The sequence below is a fragment of the Penicillium subrubescens genome, assembly GCF_028828155.1.
Source record: "Penicillium subrubescens strain IBT 31985 chromosome Unknown utg000002l_segment0_segment0, whole genome shotgun sequence".
NCBI lineage: Eukaryota > Fungi > Ascomycota > Eurotiomycetes > Eurotiales > Aspergillaceae > Penicillium > Penicillium subrubescens.
The window spans coordinates 3,763,750-3,785,761 of NW_026643152.1; the positions used below are offsets into that span (position 1 = coordinate 3,763,750).

Here is a 22,012-nt window from a genome sequence, read left to right on the forward strand (position 1 = left end):
GCGACCCAATTCCATGTACACTTCAGTGTTATGGTATTGGCTGAGCTGAATTGGCTCTGAATATAGTAAATAATTCACTCGTCACTATCCGAGTCAGACTAAAAGCGTTAGAGATGTAATTGGCAGCGAAGCCCGGACGTCTCGGGTATGTACAGCGGATACATGCGTGCCCGAATCGGCGAAATTGCTGAGCTGTTACTCAATTGGAATTGTGTGTTGAGAGTGACCTAGTAACTACTGTCTTATTGAGACTGTGTAGTCTGTGTAGCATGAAAGCTCTATAGTTGTAAAACACACAAGCCACTTCGTCATACGCGACTGCCCTAATTGTGGATGAAGACACATGAACTCCGCAGCCCTATCATACTCTCTTGACAGCATCACCGCCAATATGCCAAGGACACTAAGATTGAATTTCACCTACGCAAGCAAATGAAAATGTAACCCGGTAGTTGTCCCACTATAGTCCACCATCAGAAGATCAGTGGGCCAGGCCGAAGGCCAAGAAATGCTGAGCTCCCAAAGTAGGCGGGTAGAGATACCTCAGAACTGCCCACTTTGTTTGTTCAACTTCGACCCTATCAACACATATCATCGTTAGAGATAGACTCACAGAGTAGCCGATCATGATCGGAGTAATGTCTACATGTGGCGCCATCCACGAGGATCTGATTCATGCGACTCATACAATCTAGGGACTAGGACGGGTACGTAGGATGAGCAGCATTACGGAGTAAGAACTATTATTTCGATACTAGCCAATCCCAGCCAGCCCTACCAAAATATCTCCATGAAATTGAATCCCTGACCATCAGCTCCAAACTGACAAGGATTCTAACTTTCTCCATAGCCCCCAAAGGCGGCGAACTTGCGAACCTGAAACCGCCCGTTTCAGCGTGGACCACATCTTCTTTGTCATGGCGCAGATGAAACAGCGGACTGGGATTCTGTCGATTATTGCCCACTGTGGAACCAGGAGTAGGGAACGGTGTGGGAAGTGACCAGTCATTCTGTACGAGGGCAGGAAGGTCTTTCGAATATTCCGCGGGTGTTCCACGGATATTCCTGTGTGACTAGTCAATAATCAGCACTCCGTAGAGTCTGATCAATCATCCGTCTGACTACAAAGGGGTGGTTCTTCGGCTGAGCTCGTCAGCCGAGATGCATGAGCAGTCAAGCCAGTCAAGCCCTCTGGTTGGCTTGCATATGCGATTGAGGGCGGTCAAGAACGTGGCGGCCACGAGACACGAAGATCGAAAGTCTCGAAGAATCAAGAAACTCGCGTGGCGAGAAGCTGAGGTCTTAAATTGAAATTCGCACAGTAGAAATATTGTAGAAGGAGATGGCGAGTTCATGATTTATTTGTCACCCGTAATCTTTGAATCAATTGCCTGACTATTGAATTATTTGTAGCAAGGGCTTGTACTATATCGGCATCATGCTCCTCATGGCTAGGCCAATGTGCTGCAGGTGCATGCCGGGATCTGGTTGGCTCGATCTCGGGCTGCATTAACGAATAACTAGTCCAGTCTTTGATGCGCGTCGGAAGAAGTAAATCAGACATTCATGTTTGGTGAGACGAAGAGGAACCCGGGCGAGACCCCTCTATAGACTACAGCTCATGCTCAATCCCGATATCTTCCTGACCATTGGACCCCACTCACGAACTCTGTCCACAATTTACCTGACAGGTCAGCATTGGCCGTTTCGGAGAGCGAAAACAGTCTCTTGGTCAAGACGTTTCTGTGGACAAAATATCCGAAACTATCGTAGCCACTATATAGCCCAATTGATATGGCCGCAGTTGGCGAGCTCGCGACTGGCTGTGGTAAAGTAGCCAGCCAGTGGTGGATTGGGCTATCCAAAAGCCTCTCCACCTGGTCAAGCCGCCGTCGAACTAACCATGATCCTCGCCCCATCCACTACTGGGGGAAGTTGGCTTTCTCCCTTTTTTTTTTCGCCTCCCCGTGGGTCCCTAGTTCTTCGCCTGTTCCGGTAATGCTCGACAACCTCGGGATAGCTAAACAGTATTATGCTACTGCTGGACGGGGAAGTAGGAGTCGTGATCCTGTGATTTAAGGCCTGGGGAAGACTAGCATGGAGATGGAAAGGCGTTCACCATCATTTTAAACATAGAACCAAAGGGGTCAGCCTAGACCAGAAGAGTAGAAGAGGCATGTAGATCGGCGTCAGACCAAGACGACTTCGTGTTAATTGCTTTCCAGGTTTCCACTACGGAGTACTCTTTCTCCCCTCCTCCCCCCCCTATTCTCATAATTCATGATTCTGTCTTGATTGGTTCTGGTGAGTCCAAAAAATACTGCCAACTGACCTGTTCTGCCTGTTTCCCTGACCGCTCGGCGCTCCCCTTTCTTTCCCGTTCAGACAAGACGCAATCGAATCTGGACACGACGAGCTGCGAAACCTGCGAGCTGCGAGACATTTCAACCACTCTTCTCATTCGACCCGTTCCATATCCCATTGTTCCTCTCCGATCCCGCGACCGTGGCTGACTCTCCCGATCCTATCCAACTTCCAACCCTCTCCCGATCCCGTTCCAACGGCGCGCTTGGGACTCCCCTTCGCTCTCGGGCCCTCACCTTGTTCGCGAAATATACATAATCCAGTTCTTCTGCTGCAGTCCGGTCAATTTTGATTTCTGCATCATTGGAACCATTCGGCAATTCCCTGTCCACCACCACCTATCATTTTTCACGACCCTACCTGCTCCTCGACTTCCCCGTCTTTGGCTCGACCCGAATCATTGAAACCCCCGCTTCGTGATCCTACCTCCGGGATCCTACATTCGACCTTTTCTCATGGACGTCGGAGGTTGAATTCACCATTTACAATCTCACAACTTCCTTTCGTTTGTCAGGTTTCCTTCATCGGCGCATTTGACCTGGACGTCCCATCTTCCCGAGGTTCCACAAATCAGTGTGATGTGGCTAGGAAACATTTGGTGGAAATAGTTTATCTTCGGTCATCGTTTGTCCCCCGTTCAACAAGATGGGTAATTCTCAGGGGAAGCCGGTGGCTTGCGATGATGCGGGTATGTTGAGCAGAAACCCGTTCAATTTGCAAACCGAACACGCGTAGAAGGGCTCCAGAAGCCCCGACGGCTCGGGTTGAGAAAAGCAATATACTGACCTCCCGCGAAATAGTCAACCTCAACCATTTCCGCCTCCTTCGCGTGGTCGGCAAGGGTGCTTTCGGCAAAGTCCGTATTGTGGAGAGGAAGGATACTGGGTTAACATTTGCTCTCAAGTATATTCGCAAAGAAGAGGGTATGCTTGAATCCCCCCGCGATTCCCGACATTCCGCTATCCGCAGCCCCCAACTAATTCCTTTTTATTCTAGTTGTCCGGTCAGAAAGTGTACGAAACATTATTCGTGAACGCCGAATGTTGGAGCACTTGAACCATCCGTTCCTTTGCAACTTGCGGTACAGCTTCCAGGACATGGAATACATGTGAGTCTCGGCCCTGCTATCCATTTTCAGCTAGTGTGTGAGAGCTGACCCCTCTATTTTAGCTACATTGTAGTGGATCTGATGAATGGCGGCGATCTTCGGTTTCATATTTCGCGGAAGTGTTTCACTGAGGAGGCAGTGCGGTTTTGGATGGCAGAGCTGGCTTGTGCCCTGAGGTATATCCACTCTCAGGGTATTATCCATCGTGATCTCAAGCCCGACAATGTGCTGTTGGATTCGGAAGGACATGTTCACTTGGCTGATTTCGTATGTGTTACAATCCTTGAATGTCTAACCACAGGGTCACTAACCGTCCCTATCTCATCTAGAATGTCGCGTCAGACTTCCGACCGGGAAAGCCTCTCACGAGCAAGTCGGGAACATTGGCTTATCTAGCTCCGGAGGTGTATGAGGGTGGTGGTTACTACTTTGAAGTCGATTGGTGGTCGTTAGGTGTCACCTTCTATGAGTGCATCTACAACAAGGTATGTGACTTTTCGACATCGGCCCCTTATCTATCCATCTAGGCTAACACCTTGCGCAGCGACCATTCGAGGGCCGTAGCCAAGAGACTCTCAGCGAGAACATCAAGAGAGCGCAGCCCAAATACTATGTCACCAATCCCGCTGTCTCCGTCCCCTGTCTCCGAGCCTTGTCAGCATTGATGGAGAAGGACCGTAGTCGACGTATTGGCGCCATTGGCTTCGAAAGTTTCACCTCGCACATGTTCTTTGCAGATATCGACTTTGATGCGCTCGAGCGGAAAGAGTACTCTCCTGTATTCCGTCCCTCCAGTGATAAAACCAACTTCGATGCAACCTACGATCTGGAGGAGTTACTGCTGGAAGAAGCACCCCTGGAGGCTCGCGCTCGTCGGCAAAAGCCACGTGCGGAATTGCGCGAGGATGCAACGGCCAAGGAGGTCCGTGAGGACGAGCTCCATCGTTTGATTGAGACGATGTTTGAGCCGTTTGATTATACCCTTGTTAGCTTCCAAGTCAAGGCCGCGGAAGCTATTGCTGCGACAACGTAAGTGGACTAGTTTGACGACCATGCTTACCGACTTGCTAACGCACCCTTTCTAGTAACCCCGAAGACTGCTTCCCCATTCCTACCGCGACCTCCACTTCTCATTCCCGTCAACTTTCACAACCTGAATCCTCCGCTCGAAACTCGTCCCCACCGCAGCATGAGCGTTCCTTCCACGCCATCTCCCACAATGACAACCTGACAAGTGTCAGCGAGAACCTCGATCCCAATGACTCGGTTTCTGGTCATCCACCACCCTCACCTTCGACTCGTGCTTCGCCCTCGCCCCCGCCTCCACCAATGCCTCCGGCCCCGTCTTTCCACCGCCCATTACCCCCGGCGCCTCGGCCCGGCGGTGCTACAAGAAAGATGAGCAAGGGAGGCGGTGTACAAATGGTCCTGGAGGAGGCAGGCAGCTGGAGCGAGCTCGCAAATCACAGCTCTACCCTCCCAGCCGAGGGCTTTGAGGGTGCGGGCAAGGGCAAGCAATCCAACAGCGGCATGCTTTCATTCCTAAGCAGAAAGAAGGGCCGTGATCGCAGCCCCAAGCCTACAGAGCCGGGTGTTTTGGGCAAGGAAGGTGCCCGACAGATCATCAGCTGAAGCACTTGATCCTCCAAAAGAAGTTGGGCCCGGCGAACATTTCCCAGAGACAAGCTTCTCTACGAATGAGTCTTCAGGCTCTTGTTGCATTGACCGTGGTTTACCTCGGACATAATCTCACCCGACCTTACTGTGTGTATCAGACTCTCGCGGTGTTTGCCTCTTCAAAATTACAGGGCCGGACGTGGTCAGTAGCCCGCCCAGTGCGATCTACTCCACTCCATCGCCCTGCTCGCTGCCAGTCTGATTCGCTCGACCGTCGCAATGACCACCTTATCATAATGTTGGGCAGACTATGCCTGGACCGTACTTGTGGATAACTTCGAACCACGCATTCATTCCGCATTATCTTCATGCAGGAAAGATCATGGATGGTCTCGCCTGTGGCAATCCACTGCCTCGATTTTCATTCTTCTAGATTCCCCGGACCCAGCGACAAGTCAAATTTATTGATTTTTATTTGATTTCTTTTGCCTGTTTTCTTTTACATCATACTCATTCATGCTTTCATCTTCCATACTCATCAACAAACTGTACAGATGGACATGTTCCTCGATTGACGATTCCATATTGTCAATGACCAATGCTGGTAGGCTTTCTGAACCAGGCAGTTCACCTTTCGACGCTACGTTTTTATCAATCATCTGTGACCATTTCTTTTTCTTTGTTGGAGTTTTCATACCCTGATTTTATTGATTGATACAACACACACGTTTCCTCTTCGGTTTGTGTTTATTCTTTTTTCTGTCTTCTGGTGTATTAGAAAGGATGGGAGCTTGCTGCATTGTACTTGGAGGTGGTCAGTGAAATAAGTGTATTTTAATGTGTCCTCAATGCCATGTCTCAGTGAAATACGATATATCGTGTCAAATCTTCCTGAGTAATATTTCCAACTAGATAGTTAATGTACTAATGTAACTTGAGCCCTTGGCATCAGCAATTGACATCATAATGTTTTAGGATATGGGCAAAACCAGCTCAGCCATGCAATGAACTATTTCGGCATCAAGATCCACCCGAATTAGTTGCTGCGCAACGAGAGCTCCACCAAGATCACGATATGGCAGCATCGCGAATCTCAAGACCAAATAAATCATCTCGATCGGACTCCAATTCCTCGTCTAATACCCGGCCAAGCAAGCCAAGCGCTGCCAACACGGATTGCGTGTCCTGCTTTTCCTGTTTACGTCGCCACTCTGCACTAACACGCATGGGGTAAAAGCAAAACACCAAATCGCCGAGATTCAACCTCCAGCTCAGCTCAACACAAGAAGCTACACTCGAGCTCAGAAACAGCCTCGACCACGACTGATGACCGCCTAATTGACGATAACTCAACTCCAAAGGCCTAATCCCGCACCGCATACCACACGTCAACCCCCTTCCACGTTTCGTTTCGCGGGGAAATTACCCACCTCCACAAGCATCCCGCGGCCAGCATTCCTCGCCCACGATCTTCCCCTGAACAGTCGAAAAAGGTCAAGGATCGGCCCGGCGCAGGGCACGAGGCCCCATACCAGCCATTCACGGCGCATACCTAAAACCAGACAACTCGCATGCCGGGTGAATCACGCAGCCGGGACCGCCACGGCGGGCGCGAGCGCGAGCGAGACCGGGCACGCGAGCGCGAACGAGAGCGCCGACGAGAACGTGATCGCGAGCGCGAATATATCCGCGGCCACTACGATGAAGACAACGAAGGCGCGGCGTCTAGCCCTGGCCAGGCACGTGGCAAATACAGATTCCGCGGGGAAGAGGGCTACGAGTCTTACGATAATGGCGAGCGGGGTGGGAGTGACTATGATGAGCGGCGAAGACGGGAGAGACGGGAGAGGAGACGGCAGCGTGAGCGTGAGGAGGAGAGGGGGTATAGTGATGCTAATGCTGTGGAGGGACGGCGGAGGGAGAGGGAGAGATCTAAAGCGAAAGAGTCACCTGCTACATCACCGATTAAAAAGCGGGATCGCGAACGAGATCGGGATGGATATCGTCGGCGCCGGGATATTGAGGACCAGGGGAGTCCGGCGAAGGATGTAAGGGAGAGACGGCATAAGACACGTGGAGAGGAAAGCGAGAAGGAACGGGAGAGATCGCGGGATGTTGTTGAGTCTGAAGCTCGACGGCAACGACGGAAAGCTCGTGAAAGGGAGGAGCGGCGCGATCGTGAATGGGAGCGAGAAGCTGCTGCTGCGGCGGCTGTTGCTAGTAAGCATCGGAGTACGGAGTCGACGAGCAGTGCGTCTCATTTGCTTAGTGCCGATGCAATGGCGCGATTAGCGTCTGAGCATGAGGATGGTGATCGGCGCGAAAGATCTCGAGATGAGGATGAGGCGAGACGTGAGCGGCGACGACAAAGGAAAAAGGCCGCATTGGCTGGTGCAGGAGTTGCTGCTGCGGGTGCTCTTGCTGCAGATGTGGCCGAGGGGAGATCAAGGCATAAGTCTGGAGCTCGTGTTGTCTCCGGCGCATACCTGGAAGAAGGGAGGAGTCCTGAAATGAAGATGCGTCGCCGTGGAGGAGGTGGGCCTGCGATGGAGGATGATTGGAAACATGAAGATAGCTGGGAAGGCAGTCATGACAGCGGCGATCAACAGCCAAAGTGGAAGTTTTGGGCCTCTTGGTCGAAAAAGAAGCGGCTGGTCGTTGGAGGTATAGTTGGTGTGCTGTTGCTGCTGGCTATTATCATCCCCGTCGCTGTGCTGGAGGCGAATAAGAACAGTGGTTCGGACTCTTCGAGCAGCTCGTCCAGTTCAGGTTCATCTAACTCGAATCTCGATGGGATCAGCCGAGATAGCATTCCGGTAAGTCTGATCGAACTCTACTTTGATAGCCCTTCTTATTGACTTCTCTATAGTCTTATGCCCAAGGTACGGTCCTTGATCCATTTACTTGGTACGAGACCGAAGGGTTCAATGTCACTTTCACCAATGAGACTGTTGGCGGCTTGTACATCATGGGCCTCAACTCAACATGGGATGACTCTGCCAGGGCAAACGCGAATGTCCCACCTTTGAACCAAAAATTCCCATATGGTTCACAACCAATCCGCGGTGTTAACCTCGGTGGATGGCTCTCCATCGAACCCTTCATCACACCATCTCTATTCGCGGGGTACTCCTCCAGTGTCATCGACGAATGGACGCTCACAACGCAGCTGGGCTCCGCTGCAGCAACAACGATTGAGAAGCACTATGCAACTTTCCTCTCCGAATCAGACTTTGCCGAGATCAAAGACGCTGGAATCGACCATGTCCGCATCCCATATTCTTACTGGGCCGTGACAACCTACGACGGCGACCCCTATGTTGCCAAAATATCCTGGCGCTACCTTTTGCGCGCGATCGAGTATTGTCGCAAATATGGAATTCGCGTGAAGCTGGATCTTCACGGTCTTCCTGGCAGTCAGAATGGATGGAATCACAGTGGCCACCAAGGGAAAGTCGACTGGATAGAGGGGACAAATGGTGCCTTGAACCGAAAGCGATCGCTGGAAGTTCACGACCAACTGTCCCAGTTTTTTGCACAGGATCGTTACAAGAATATTGTGACAATCTATGGCCTGGCCAATGAACCTCTCATGCTCTCGCTTCCTGTCGAGAAGGTTCTAAATTGGACTCAAGAAGCGGCGGAGCTTGTTCGCAAAAATGGAGTTGAAGCGGCGATAGTCCTCCATGACGGATTCCTTAACCTCGACAAGTGGGATAACATGTTCAAGGATCATCCTGACAACATGTACCTCGACACCCATCAATACACCACCTTTAACACCGGCGAAATCGTCCTCAACCACACCGCCAAGATCCAAATCATCTGCAACAGCTGGTACTCTATGATCAAGAATATCAACAGCACCAGCACTGGGTAAGTTCCATCATCCTCCTCCCCTCCTCTTCCATCCTCAGCCAAACTAACAGCCACTAGATGGGGTCCCACAATCTGCGGCGAATGGTCCCAAGCCGACACCGACTGCGCCCAATACCTCAACAACGTCGGCCGCGGTACCCGCTGGGAAGGATCCTACGACACCAGTTCATCAACCGCATACTGTCCCACCGCCGACGCAGGGACATGTAGCTGCAATAATGCCAACGCCGACGTTGCCGATTACTCGGACGAGTACAAAAAGTGGCTTCAAACTTACGCCGAAGCTCAGATGTCTGCTTTCGAGACCGCGCAGGGTTGGTTCTACTGGACGTGGCGGACAGAGTCTGCGGCGCAGTGGAGTTATCGTACGGCGTGGAAGAATGGGTTTATGCCGAAGAAGGCTTATTCGCCTTCTTTTAAGTGTGGAGATACTGTGCCTGATTTCGGGACTTTGGGTTTGCCGGAGTATTATTGATGTTATTGTCATGATATAAGTGATGGCATCCAACCTTTGGATGTGATTTTGTTTTGTTATTGTTATTTTGCATCTGCATTGGTTCATCTGCATATCACCGTGCATGTTTTGGATTTGAGTGCAATTTTAGATCATCATACCCTGGGGATTTCAATTGAACTTTATACGGTTATGGCTTACTGCCAACAAGTACTTCAGAATCTCGCTTCGTTCTGATTGGTTCAACTGGAGGAGGAGCTACTTACAATCTAGATAGAAGTTAACAGTCGGCCATTAATAGATCGACGGTAAATGTTGCCTTCCAGCCTTTAATTGTTGTCGACCATGAAGACGCTCTACAACTCTCCAAAACACTCCTTCTGCATCTCCAACACCCCATTCAACATCTTCACCTTCTTCGCCCTCGTCTCCGCCGATATCCCCACCCCGTACGCCTCCTCTGTCTGCTTAACAACCGTCTCCCTCCACTTCTCCTGATCTCTCCCTTCACTATCATCCCGACTCATTATTTCCCTCTCCTCCTCCGTCAAAATAACCGGCTGCCCCAACTGCCCCCAAACATCTTTCACCGTCGGCGCTAACTTCTCCAAAAACGCACCTATCCCACCTTCCCCACCGCCAGCATGATAACTTTCAAACACGCCGCTACCAGCCCAGCGGGGACCCAGACTGGATGTGACGATTGCGTCAAGATCACGGGCTGAGACTACGCCTTCGCCGACAAGGTAGCATGCTTCACGGAGAAGGGCGAAAGCGAGTCTATTTCCGACAAAGCCGGGGATTTCTTTTTGGAGAGTGACCGGGCGGTAATGTTGTGATGATGCTGATGCTGATGTTGAAGGGGTTTGAGATGTAATGCTGTACGATTGTCCCGCTCTTGGTCCTGGAATAGCCTTGAAATACTCCTGGACAAAGGTCACTCGGTCTGGTGCTGTGTTTGGGCTAGGCACTACCTCAATGAGAGGCATGATGTGTGGGGGATTGAATGGGTGGGCGATGAGGAGTCTTGCTTGTACGTCGGCTGTGCATGTCGCCGCCTGCGCTGAGGCGGGAATACCGGATGAACTACTCCAGAGGTGGGCGTTTATGTTTGCGGAGCGAGTCACCTCGGCCCAGAGGGCTTGCTTGGAGGAGAGCAGTTCGGGGGTTTGTTCCTGGATGATGGTTGCATTTTGGATCGTTTCGTGGATGGAGGATGCTAGGCGGAGGCGGTTTGTGGAGATGAGAGTGTCGATGAGGGTATCTGACGATAAATCATGTAAAGAAGAAGTTGGATTGGAATTGGAGGAGGTATATTGTGAAGAATCGAGGAATGAGGGGAGTTGTGCGCGGAGTTGGTCTTCGGCATCGGGTCGCGGGTCGAAGACTGTTACGCGAGTATCGGGGCGTCGGAGGTGCATGGCTAGCATTGACAGACCAATGGTGCCAGCGCCCAGGAGGGCAATATGATGAGGGTATTTAGACATTGCAATTTGTAGTCTGCGAGAGAATTGGAGCCCTATACAAGAGGGATAAAATAACGAGGAGTATAGAGGGGGGTTCGCTAGTGCGGGGAGAGTAGCGGACCAGGTGGGGAGGATGAGCCTCGGTAAAGTTGTTTGTTCATACTAACCTCCAAGAGAGGCATATCTATGGTCAATTAGGGATTGAAACTTTATAAATAGCTAACGTTAGATTGATATTGCTTCTTTTTGACATTTATCTAGAGCAATCAAAGAGAGTAGCCGGTAGTACCCTTATTCCTCTCATATTCCAGGGCACTCGAATGGAAAGCTTAATAAGCAATGCTTTGGACCTGGCCAGGTTAGTTAGGTACCTAACTACCCGGAGGGTGCAGGATTCCTCCTCATTTTGTCAACTCCTGGCTCCATCAGTCAATCTCATCATCAACACTCGACCTGTTAGCGAGAGCCTTTTGCAGGGCGCATACCTCATTCCAGCTATAAGAAGGCTATTCCAACTATCGCGTAACCCAATCCCAATCTCCATGGCGCTTCACTCGAAGTACCACCTCCGGTCAGAGGCCGGATGGACGGTCTGGATAGGGCACATTCAAGCAGTTGCACAGATGAAGGATGTATGGCACTACATGGATCCAAATCTGCCGGATGAAAGCATCACTAAGCTACCTGGCTGGCCTGAAGAGCCCGAATTCCCTGATTTTGCTCGCCCGGATTCAGACGCTGACATTGATTCGAATCTCCGCAAAAGGCTCATTGATAAATACACTCGAATGGTTGAGGAACACAAGAAAAAGCTTCATCAACACGAGCACATCCTGGATTCTCTCAGCAATTTGAACGTCCTCATTATTCAAACGGTTTCTCCAACTTTACGCAAATCTTTAGTCATATCGAAGACTCCTCGAGAGAAGCTAGTGACGTTAGCTCGAATTTTAGGGACGGACCGTCGAATAGCCCCCAAAAAGGCGAAACCGCGCATCCCGTATCATGTCCCGCGACACAAACAAAAGGAGAAGAACTCTGAGCGATCAGATCAGGACGTTGACCTTGGACTCATGTCAAAGCCCTGGGAATGCCGTCTACGCTCCCAAGCCCAGTGGATGCGCTGGATCAGGTACATACAAATTCGGGCATCTTGTCGCAAAATGTGGCCCTATATAGACCCCGAGCTATCAGAAGATCAGGTCAAGAAGACCCCCCAACGGTTCGAGGAGCTGAAAATGCCTCACCCTAGTGATATCAAACCAGGCGTCCAGAATGAGGAAGATCTTGAAGACGGCGATTATGAGAAGTTCACCCGGCTGGTGTTGGTGTATGAGATAGAAGTCTCTCACCGACGGTACTTTGAGGAGAACCTTTCTTTCGTGAATGAGTTAATCGTACTCTCTCTAGCTGCAGAGTATCATTACCTGATCGCCGACCGGCAATCTCCGAGAGACAAGCTGTTGAGGTTAGCAAAGCTCTTTCGTCCAAAGCCGAAAATACACCAGAACAACATACGGAACGATTGGAGGAAGATGATGCTCTCATCACCATCAAAAAGCAATGTGGAAGCCTGGATATGGAAATGGTTGCCTATCTACGAAGACGCAAAGGCTGCCAAGGTCCCTGAATTTAGCTGTGGGGACAAGCCACCTATCTGTGACTTCCTATCTGCTGTTCTGAAAACCGGGCCAATGGGCGAGTGCTTCTTCCTTCTGTGGCGTCGTGAAATTGAAAAAGAGGAACATTCATTTCTTGACGTGTTGATAGCCTATAGTCACACTCACTAGGCCGGGGTGTATACTATGTACGATCCATTGCTTGAGCTGGCCTCATGGCTACCCTCTGCCCGTATTTACTCCAACAAACCGGCGCATTGCCCAAAAGAAGATTTTACATAGCTGCAAAATATGCCTGTTTGAATTCAGTGAATTTTCAGCTCGTCAACGTGTGGTATTTATGAATATGTAAATGCTGTCTAACTATGTCATAACCCTCTTAATTATTTCCTGCGAACCAACCACCCTGCTCCCACATCCCCGGTCGATAGAAACATGAACGTCGTATTTCCGTAGATTTTACACCTCCAAGAAGCTCATAAATTCTTTGAAAATCAATGGGTTTCATGATCCATCCATCAAAGCCAGAGTCGATGTAAGTTTGTCGGTCCTTTTCCAAGAGCGAGGCAGAGACCGCGAAGATTGGTACATAATCATGGCCCAAATAGGCCTGGACCTCGTACTCTCGAATCATCTTGGCAGCGGATAGACCATCAACTATTGGCATCTAGTGCAATAGGTTAGTTTAAGACTTTCAAAGGTTCAAGGGCTTTTTCATACCTGCAGGTCCATCAAGATCGCATCATAGGAGCTGGGATTCTCACGGTACACAGCAGCGCATTCCTTGCCATTGCCCGTCAATCGAATCTGGTACCCGAACTTCTCCAATCGTTTCTTCAGGATGGTACTGTTGACAGGGTCGTCTTCGGCAACCAGAACGTGCAATTTGGAGTTTGCGTTCATGTCGGCTGTCGTGGTCTCGGGTTCTTCAGTTGGCGCCTTGGGCTCTTTGAGCAGAACACGAGTCTTTTCCTCTTTTTCTTGCTCAGGAGCGGTGCAAAGACCCTAAGGCAGCAGTTAGCCTCTTTCTATTGACTCGAGGATCTTGTTGAATTGATAGACTGTCGGTTGTCACTCACTTCTATGGCTTTGGTCCTTTTGTCTGATGCTGAGTGCGGGGCAGCCAAGGTGATACTGCGGGATTCGCCGTTTGTCAGATTAATCTCGACATCCAAGCAGTTGCTGTCTTTTTGCCCAGGTCCAGGTCCAGGGAAGCTGTCATCGCCACAGCGACATGGTATGCCGCTCTTTCCCTCGGCAATACTCTCAGTTGGAGCTTGGTTTGTGTCGTTCTTTTGGTGACATGCTTGGTGTCCACAGCTGCCACCACCCGCCACATTGGTTTTGGCACCTTCCTCAGACGGCAATGGGAACTTGAGTCGAAGCTTAAAGCAGCTGCCAGTCCCTTTTTCAGACTTGAGGCTAAGCTGCCCATCCATGTTCCGCACAATGCGTGCAACAAGGGCAAGTCCCAACCCGAGGACACTACTGGATTCCATAGCACGTGTGTCGCAGGTTCCTCCACTCAAATTTGGCTTTTGAATGTACTCTTCGTTGGAGACCTGTTCCAGCTCGCAGAATAAAGTCTCCACTGTCTCCTGAGACATTCCGGCGCCAGTGTCGTGAATAGCGACCTCCACGGAAATGTACCCAGGTTCGCACGGCTCGGGTATAATGCATGATTCGATCGTGACAGCGCCCGACGAAGTGTGTTGAACGGCGTTGCTGATGAGATTGGTGATGACCTGTCGTACCCGTCGTTGGTCGCCGAGTACCGGAGGCAGCTCCGAATGCTGCACGACTTGGAGATTTACATTCTTTTGCTTGGCCTCCTCCCAGAAGATATTAGTCGCCTCACAAAGAGTTTCAGAGAGATTAAAGACCTCGTCCTTGATGAGTCTTTGTCCGTTCTCTGCGTTTGTGAGATCCAGGAGATCGTTGATGATGTATACCAATGACTTTGACGCTGAATGAGACCTAGATAAGTTCTCCCTGGTCTCTTGATTGAGGGAGCTATCTAGCGCGATCTCGAGATAGTTGATAATGGCGTTAAGTGGTGTGCGGAACTCGTGTGCGGTGTTGGCTAACAGAAGCCTCATCAGCTGGTTATTCTGCATTGTGACCTCTCTCTCTTGCCAAATATTCGTGAATGTTCGATACAAGAGCGTCAGCATCGAGGCCTTTCCAAATTCTGCGGCCGACCATTCTGATGGTCGGGATCCGAGGCCGAGGGCATCGTTGTCCTGGTTTACTTTCGGTTGACTCCGAAAGAAAACGATAAAGTCATGCCCATTAGCTGACAATGGGATATAGAGCAGGCTAGCCAAGTGTTGGAAGCCGGGAGAATAGTCGAGATCTTCAAAATCAGACGCGAGATCCGTGGACCACAGGACTGTCTCAATCTCTTTAGCTCGTAGGTATTCCAGAAGAGCCAAAAGTTCTTGCGAGTCGGCCGGTTTACCCAAGACCTTTACTTTTCCCAGAATGGACGCCGCGGCATAATCGGAGCCGAAGAGGCCTAGAAGGTCACCAGAAGGACAAACGATCTCCTCCGAAGTTGACTCGCCGGCTGGTGAATTCTGATCTTTTACTTGGAATGGCAATGTATACGAGAGACGCTCGATGTTGCTGGAAACTGCTTCACCAATCAACCAGCTTGCTCGCTGAAGCAGAGGATGGAGTCGCAGCTTCTCATCATAGGATTGGCAAGATATTAAACCCCATAGCTTGCCGAAAACTTCAATACTGATGGACAAGCAGGCACAGGCCGAAGTTTTGGTGGAATTACTGGCAGGGTCATCTGGCGTTGCTGTCAAATAGCAATGCGACAAGTCCAGAGCCGTCTTGTTGGTAGACACTCGGTAAACCAGCTCAGAGACATCGTCACCCTTTCGGTAAGAGAAAGCAACCCTATCCCTCAAGTACTGGCGCTTGAGATCCTCGGGGAAAGTGGATTCCTGGAAATGTATCCATTGGAAGGATTCCAGGTTCCTTGGTGGTTCAAGAGTATCTGCAACGACGATACCATTTCGGTCGCCGTCAAAATGGTACACCGTGATGCGATGAAACTTGGTCATATCCTGAAGCGTCGAAATGGTATTTTGAATCAAGACATCCAGTGATTGGGCGCTTGAGATTCGCTTTAAAATACGCGGAAGAATATTCAAGAGTTCTGAGTCCATGCTATCTGCCTCTTGGGGGGGATTGTCGTATGTATTAAAAAGGCTTTTTCGTTGGGGGGCTTCGTCTTCAGAGAATTGACTTAGGGGTCGTGGTCTTCGATGTCGCAGGCCTTCGGAATCGACACTGTCCATGAGTTGCCGGGAGCCTCCAATCTCAGGCTCCAGCTCGCAGATGATGTAGTTCTTGTATGCTTTACTAGTGTGCATTGTGCACCAGAGTCGTTGAGTGCTTCCATCTAAGGTTAGTAGACAGAAGACCTCAGGGCCAACTTCTTCAACTTCATATTCGTCACTCAGGACATAATTGGCATGTGCTCGGAAGATTCGCGATTGAGTCTCGGAGAAAATGTCACTGATGGACTTTAGTTCAAATAGATTGTCGGGGGTAATGCCGAAAATCTCCTCCGTGTTGCTGCTAGTGGCTTCCACGGGGAAATCATCATCCGACTGTGTGACGACTATTAGTGCACCAAAAGATTGAATGATGATATCGTCTTCGTCTTCATGCGAGAACCGTAGTCCCTTGGACATTCGAATCGGTTTCAAGATCTTGGCTCCTTCGCTGATTGAGTTGTGCAACCTTTCATATGGTCCGGTACTCTGATGGGAGTTTGAGTTTCCATTCGAGGATAGAAGACGGTCGTTTATGGAGGCAGGGCGACTGAGGGTTGGCACTCTTGAGGATGGAGATATTCCAGCAAGCCTTTGGCTCTGCTCATGCATCTGACTCAGATATTCTGGCCTCGTAACTCGCTGTTCTCCATTGGTATCTCCATTTGTCTGCTTTGGTGCATTGCCGTTCGCCAAAGAACTCCTCCTTAACGCCTCTGAAAACGGTGATATAGGGCTTTCGAGCTTGTCTAGAGAAGGCTTTTGTAGGGCAGACGAAGGATTCGAGTCATAGGAGACCATCGATCGAACTGGAAATACTCGCTCCGTTGTCTCGCTGCCTAGTTGAGGTAGCTCCGGCTTCAACTCCTGGGAGGGCAGCTCGGTAACGGTTGGTATTTCAGTCTTTTTGTCGGATGAGATGCTGAACTTTGGGAGTGAGAATGTTTGTGTGCCGCCCTTCTTCTCACCCTGGCCCTTAAAGATGGCCTTCCAGCCACCATTGTTCTTGGCTTCGTCGGGTTCGCTCATTTCGGGTAGGCCCGTACGGCCAATATCGGATTTAGTGGGCGTGCATTCTGTAGGATGATAGCGGTCAGTTCAAATGACTCGATCATACAGGTAAATAGGATTGAAGAGTACGGCTTACCACGATTTATTGAATACTGAAATCTATCACGATAGCTCCGTGGAGAAAAGGTTCAAGAAAGCCGTTAGCATAGATAGAAAAGGCAAAAGGTGAAGAGATGGATTAAACCAGTGTTTCCGGAGGCAATCTCGATTTTTGCGGAGTTTGAGCATGTCTTTGCCTCTGTAGCAAAGACACCTATCCGCTCTAGAACTCAAGTTACCACGAGACATGTGTTTCCGGTTTTTGCATCTGGTTCGTCAGGGACTCCCACCGGGAATTCGAGTACGATCCATGAACCAGTGCACTAGAGCCATGGAACTACTTATGCAGGAAATAATGAAAGTATAGGCTATGAATCTAAGTCTGGAGTTTCGGGAAAGACCAAATAGGAAATTCTCGGCCGAAGTCACTAAGGGTTCATGTTCTCTTCTAAACTTTCTAGTATCGTTATTAGGGAGAACCGAATAAGCTATGTAGGTTGGACATACTCCAACAAATTCTCCGTTCTCGATCCTCAATCTCTACACATGGAGTGGAGGACATGGCAGACTGGAGGAAAGCAGACAAAGGTATTCCAGTCTTGCTATGCCATTTCGTGTCTCATGGGCGGCGATCCAACCAGGCATACTAGGAATGCTTAAAGGGGAAGTAAGCTCAACTAAGCATCTCACCCAGGGTTGATGGCTGGTCTAGACAAAGGTCTGCACCAACACTCCACGGTACTCAGCCGGCCTGATCGGGTGTACCTTACACGTTGATAAAGCTTGATGAGCTTGATAACATCAACTGGCTATCCATTGTCGTCAACAGTATGTGCGCTAAGCTGGTTATCTAAGATCATTCAGCATACCTATCGACCTTTTCCCGGGCAAAGGCAATCACTTTAGCATTGCCTACTCAAGAGGACATTTGTCACTTATTTTACAATTGGGCAGCCGTTTCCAAAATCACTCTAATCGGTCCTGCTTTCCGGGCCAGTGCGTGGTGGTTGCCATCCACACGCATTGCCTCAGAAAACCTCACTTGTGGGCATAAGTTCCGAATGCCTTTGCCAGCAAGCCTTGGATCCTCTAGTCGTATTTTTAGATACCCGTGACCGATTCATTGGTCGTAAAGGATTCAAAGCAAAACACAGGCAAGGTTAGGACGAAGATGTTAATCTGCGGTCTTGTCTCACCGGAGAAGTCCGAAGTTTACATGCCATGAGGTTTCATGAGATCACAGAGAAAATCATTCATCATGAGTATCAACAGAAAACCAAATACCAAACAAGAAACATCCAAAATGATGAGCTCAAGATTCCTCTACCCCGATCCAATGAATCCATCCATCAATTCCCAAACCCTCCAAAATGCCTTCGTAACGCCTCCTAAAAAAGCAAATGATCTAAACAATCACGCCGGCCTCTCACCACCGCCGACCGTACACCGAGTCCTCAGGCTTCAACCGATTGGAAGGCTGCGGACGGCTGCGGTCGCGGGATTCCGACCGCACTGATGACTGTGAGACAAGCCCAGTATCATCAACCGAGCTCAAGAGCCGAATGGGCTGCTTGAAATCCAGGGTACCCTGCTTATCTTGGAACTTGTGCTCGGCGTCACGGCCGAACAGAGCCATCATATCGCGCATAGTCAACTTGCCGGCGGCAGACTTACCCTCGATGGTCATATTTGCAAGCTCACGCTTGCGGTCTTGGAGATCGACAATGCGCTCTTCGACGGTGCCCTTGATGATCATCCGGTATATTTTCACGTCGATTGTTTGGTTCAAACGGTGGACACGATCGATAGCTTGTTCTTCCACAAACTATATAGATATTAGTAAATGTAGAGTGAATAGTTTCATGCTGATAATAGATGAAAGTTTCATAGATAGTGTCAACTTACCGGATTCCAGAAAGGTTCCATAATGACAACCCTACTAGCAGCAGTCAGGTTCAGTCCCAAAGCACCTGCACGCAGACTGCAAAGCAAGACGCGGGTGCCACTGTTATTGCGAAGCTTGTTGAGACTAGCCTCACGCAGGTCATTCCTCATCTGACCATCGTATCGGGCAAAACCAATGTTGGCACGCTTCAAGAAAGGCTCAACCTTATCCAACATCGAGGTAAAGATGGAGAAGACGATGAACTTGTAGTCACCCGACTCCTTATGGAGGAGCTTCATCAGGTGGCGGATCTTAGCAGAAGGCAATTCTCCGTTTTCACCCTCGGGGTTCTCGTAAATATCCTCCTCTGTCTCGGACTCGTCATCAGAGCTATCGAGAACGATAGGCCGGCCCCTTTGCTTGCCGTTGGGAGAGTCGATTTCATCCTCGTCAGATTCAGAGCCATCAGAGCCAATCCATTCTCCACCACCTTCGGCGTCCTCGTCGTCATCATCGTCACTATCAATAATGACTCGACGATTCTTTCGAGAGCGAGCAGGCGTAGTGGACTGTTCCTCCTTGTGGGCCTTCTTTGACTTGTGCTTCTTCTTATCCTTCTTCATGAAGTCCGTGTTCAACTCGGTCTCGCATTCGCTGCAGCGAGTAGCCCCCTTTGTGGTATCAGCCTGCTTGAGGTCTCTCTGGCATACGTCGCACTTCTTCGTCACGACACTTAGTGCACCAAAGAGATCGGCAACGTCGTCGAGATCGGTTGACTTGGACTGCGAGGATTGACTGTTGCTATTCTGAAGAAGAACATCCTTATCGGCAGCTAGTTCACTCTTGACTAGATCAGGGTGGTTACAGGCTTGGCGGAGACGTAGCAACAGTGTCAAGGCACCAGCATAGTCGACCTTGGAACCACCCATCATTTCATCAAGCCGGTTCTCAGTACGCTTTTCTAGGCGGTCATAGAACTTCTTCTCACCGTCCATGAATTTAGCGTCTACCCGGATGACTTCACGCGCGACGATCTTGAAGCCATTTGATGACTTCTTCTCCGGATCCTCTGACTCGCCAGGCTTCGGTTTATCATTTTGCTTCAGAACATCCTTGGTACGGCGCTTCATGAAGGCCTTGAGATAAACCTGTAGACGCTGGATGGCCAGTCCTCCGCGGCCATTGGCCAAAGGTCGACTGATCTGATCACGCCAGGTAGCGAGATCGTTGAAGGGCTTGATTCGCAGGAATTTAATCAGACTTTGCAGCTCATCGAGATTGTTCTGCATGGGGGTTCCGGTCAAGCACCAGCGGTACTTGGCGTCCAAAGCACAAGCTGCCTGCGTAGCCTTGGCATTTCGATTCTTAATGGTGTGAGCCTCGTCGAGAATGATGCGATACCAGTAGTTCGCGAAAACGCCAGACTTTTTAGCTTTGTCAGCGGCGGCAGTTCCGGACTCTGACGTTAAGGTGCCATAGGTGGTGATAACGACATCGTAGGTGTGGAGATCCTTGGAGGTCTTCGCGCGGTTGGCTCCATGATACAAGCACACGCGAAGCTTGTGTGTTTTCTCAATCTTGTCGTCAATCTCCGCTTCCCATTGCTTGATGAGCGCAAGGGGGGCGACAACCAAAGTGCTCTTGGAAAGCTTGGAGGCGGGGGGTGCCTCATCGTCGTCGACTTTCTTCACGGATGCGTTTTTCTCGCTGTGTTCGTTTGCGGGTTTGCGATTTCGGAGCATCAAGGCAATCGCCTGCACAGTTTTGCCCAGACCCATATCGTCGGCAAGAATGCCACCCTTAGGGAAAATTCCCTTGGTGGTGCGCAGACCGGTCTCTTTGTCGCACATCCACTTAACCCCCTCAATCTGGTGAGGCAAGAGGGTGACTTTCAAGCCTTCCACGGACCCGTCATCGTCGTCTTCATCCTCGTCTTCGTCATCCTCATCCTCCTCTTCATCGACCTCAGCATCGTCGTCTTCCTGCTCGGCAGCAATACTACTGTCTTCATCTGCCTCGGATTTATCATCGGAGGCTACACCTGACTTATCGGAGTCTGCTTCAGGCTCGACTAGCTTCGGGTCATTCACAGTAACGCCCTCGAGTTGAGCAGCCAGGTCGTCGAGGTCGTCGGTCTCGACCTTCTTGGTCGCTTTAGCAGTCTCGCCTAGGTCGTTCTTCTTGGATTGCTTCTTCTTGTTCTTGCCCTTCTTCTTGCTCTTGGACTTTTGACGAGATTGTTCCTCCTCATCTTCAAATGCACCCTCTAGCAGGGCTTTGATGTTTTCGGTCGCTTTTTCGGAATCGACATAACCGTACACATCCATGGCACCAAAGCTTGTGGGAACAGTTTGAGAGCTAGAAGAGGACTTCGTATCATCTTTCGTCAAATCAATGAAGGCTTGAAGATTCTTCGATGCATTCGATGGCTTCGGTACGGTTCCCTTCGACATAAAGAGGGCCCTTGGAGCTCGGGGTGTCGTCCAGTCCGTATTTTCAGGGCGTTTAATCGGGGTTGCCCCTGTGGCATATCCCGATCGATGATCATTGAAGGCTGATCCTCGCACGGCCTTGAAAGGATCAAAAGGCCCACGCTTTGCAGGCGTAGACGCGACCGTGGGCGCGGGTCGCTGGCCTTGGGGAGCTCCATATCGCTGCTGTGCATATTGTTGACTCGGGTGCTGAGGCTGGCTTCGAGGCTGGTCACGGTGATGTTCGGCGCGGGGGCGGTTCGGTTTGGGGATGTTAAAAAGATGATTTGATGCGCTCGATCTGTTCGGCTGAGAGGGCTGTGTTGGTTGTGTGGGCTGGTGCTGAGGCTGACCCATCGGCGAAGGTTTGCCAAACTCGGGTTGCTGAGACACCGAGGGCCGGTGCTGCTCATTCGGCTTCCCCGGAGTGAGGGGCTCCTTTGGCACGTTGCTTTCTCTAGCCATGTTTATGGGTCAGGCCTACTCGGAGACCTGCGGTTATGAGTAAATGACAAGGTGATCTTCGAGATCAAAAGAGGTGAGGGTAATCAGGTTGAATTTCGAATTGTCTAAAGTGTGGCAGTGCGATTATGTTGTCGAGTAACGAGATGCTGCTTCACTGTACGCGTGTGATGATTGTTAGCTTGGAACTGCTAAGGTTGTTTTGCTGGATTGATGACGATCCCTCTTGATCGTCAGCGAGCACTACTCGCCAGATGCACGATTCGAGCGTCGAACGAGAGGAT

At 50.2% G+C, this 22,012-nt stretch overlaps 6 protein-coding genes across 6 annotated transcripts; 3 read left to right on the forward strand and 3 right to left on the reverse strand.

Moving 5' to 3' along the window:
- Positions 1–2,383: 2,383 nt before the first annotated feature.
- N7473_002735 (serine/threonine-protein kinase) lies at positions 2,384–5,951 on the forward strand. The gene is made up of 7 exons (XM_057148675.1): positions 2,384–3,052; positions 3,165–3,287; positions 3,361–3,472; positions 3,535–3,739; positions 3,802–3,957; positions 4,017–4,501; positions 4,558–5,951. Exons 1-7 carry the CDS (start codon positions 3,010–3,012, stop codon positions 5,102–5,104), a joined length of 1,671 nt encoding a protein of 556 aa, XP_057012329.1. The 5' UTR covers positions 2,384–3,009; the 3' UTR covers positions 5,105–5,951.
- Positions 5,952–6,660: 709 nt separating this feature from the next.
- On the forward strand, positions 6,661–9,443 carry exg2 (putative exo-beta-1,3-glucanase; the record flags this gene model as incomplete). The annotated part of the gene is made up of 3 exons (XM_057148676.1): positions 6,661–7,905; positions 7,959–8,965; positions 9,026–9,443. The coding sequence occupies 3 exons, from the start codon at positions 6,661–6,663 to the stop codon at positions 9,441–9,443; spliced, it is 2,670 nt and encodes an 889-aa protein (XP_057012330.1).
- Positions 9,444–9,778: 335 nt separating this feature from the next.
- On the reverse strand, positions 9,779–10,909 carry N7473_002737 (uncharacterized protein; the record flags this gene model as incomplete). Its single annotated transcript, XM_057148677.1, has 1 exon — positions 9,779–10,909. One exon carries the CDS (start codon positions 10,907–10,909, stop codon positions 9,779–9,781), a length of 1,131 nt encoding a protein of 376 aa, XP_057012331.1.
- A 521-nt stretch (positions 10,910–11,430) lies between these two features.
- Positions 11,431–12,678, forward strand: N7473_002738 (uncharacterized protein; the record flags this gene model as incomplete). The annotated part of the gene is made up of 1 exon (XM_057148678.1): positions 11,431–12,678. The coding sequence occupies one exon, from the start codon at positions 11,431–11,433 to the stop codon at positions 12,676–12,678; it is 1,248 nt and encodes a 415-aa protein (XP_057012332.1).
- A 208-nt stretch (positions 12,679–12,886) lies between these two features.
- N7473_002739 (uncharacterized protein) lies at positions 12,887–16,829 on the reverse strand (the record flags this gene model as incomplete). The annotated part of the gene is made up of 3 exons (XM_057148679.1): positions 12,887–13,174; positions 13,228–13,512; positions 13,587–16,829. 3 exons carry the CDS (start codon positions 16,827–16,829, stop codon positions 12,887–12,889), a joined length of 3,816 nt encoding a protein of 1,271 aa, XP_057012333.1.
- Positions 16,830–18,336: 1,507 nt separating this feature from the next.
- On the reverse strand, positions 18,337–21,731 carry N7473_002740 (putative SNF2 family helicase/ATPase; the record flags this gene model as incomplete). The annotated part of the gene is made up of 2 exons (XM_057148680.1): positions 18,337–18,735; positions 18,816–21,731. 2 exons carry the CDS (start codon positions 21,729–21,731, stop codon positions 18,337–18,339), a joined length of 3,315 nt encoding a protein of 1,104 aa, XP_057012334.1.
- Between the last annotated feature and the right edge of the window lie 281 nt (positions 21,732–22,012).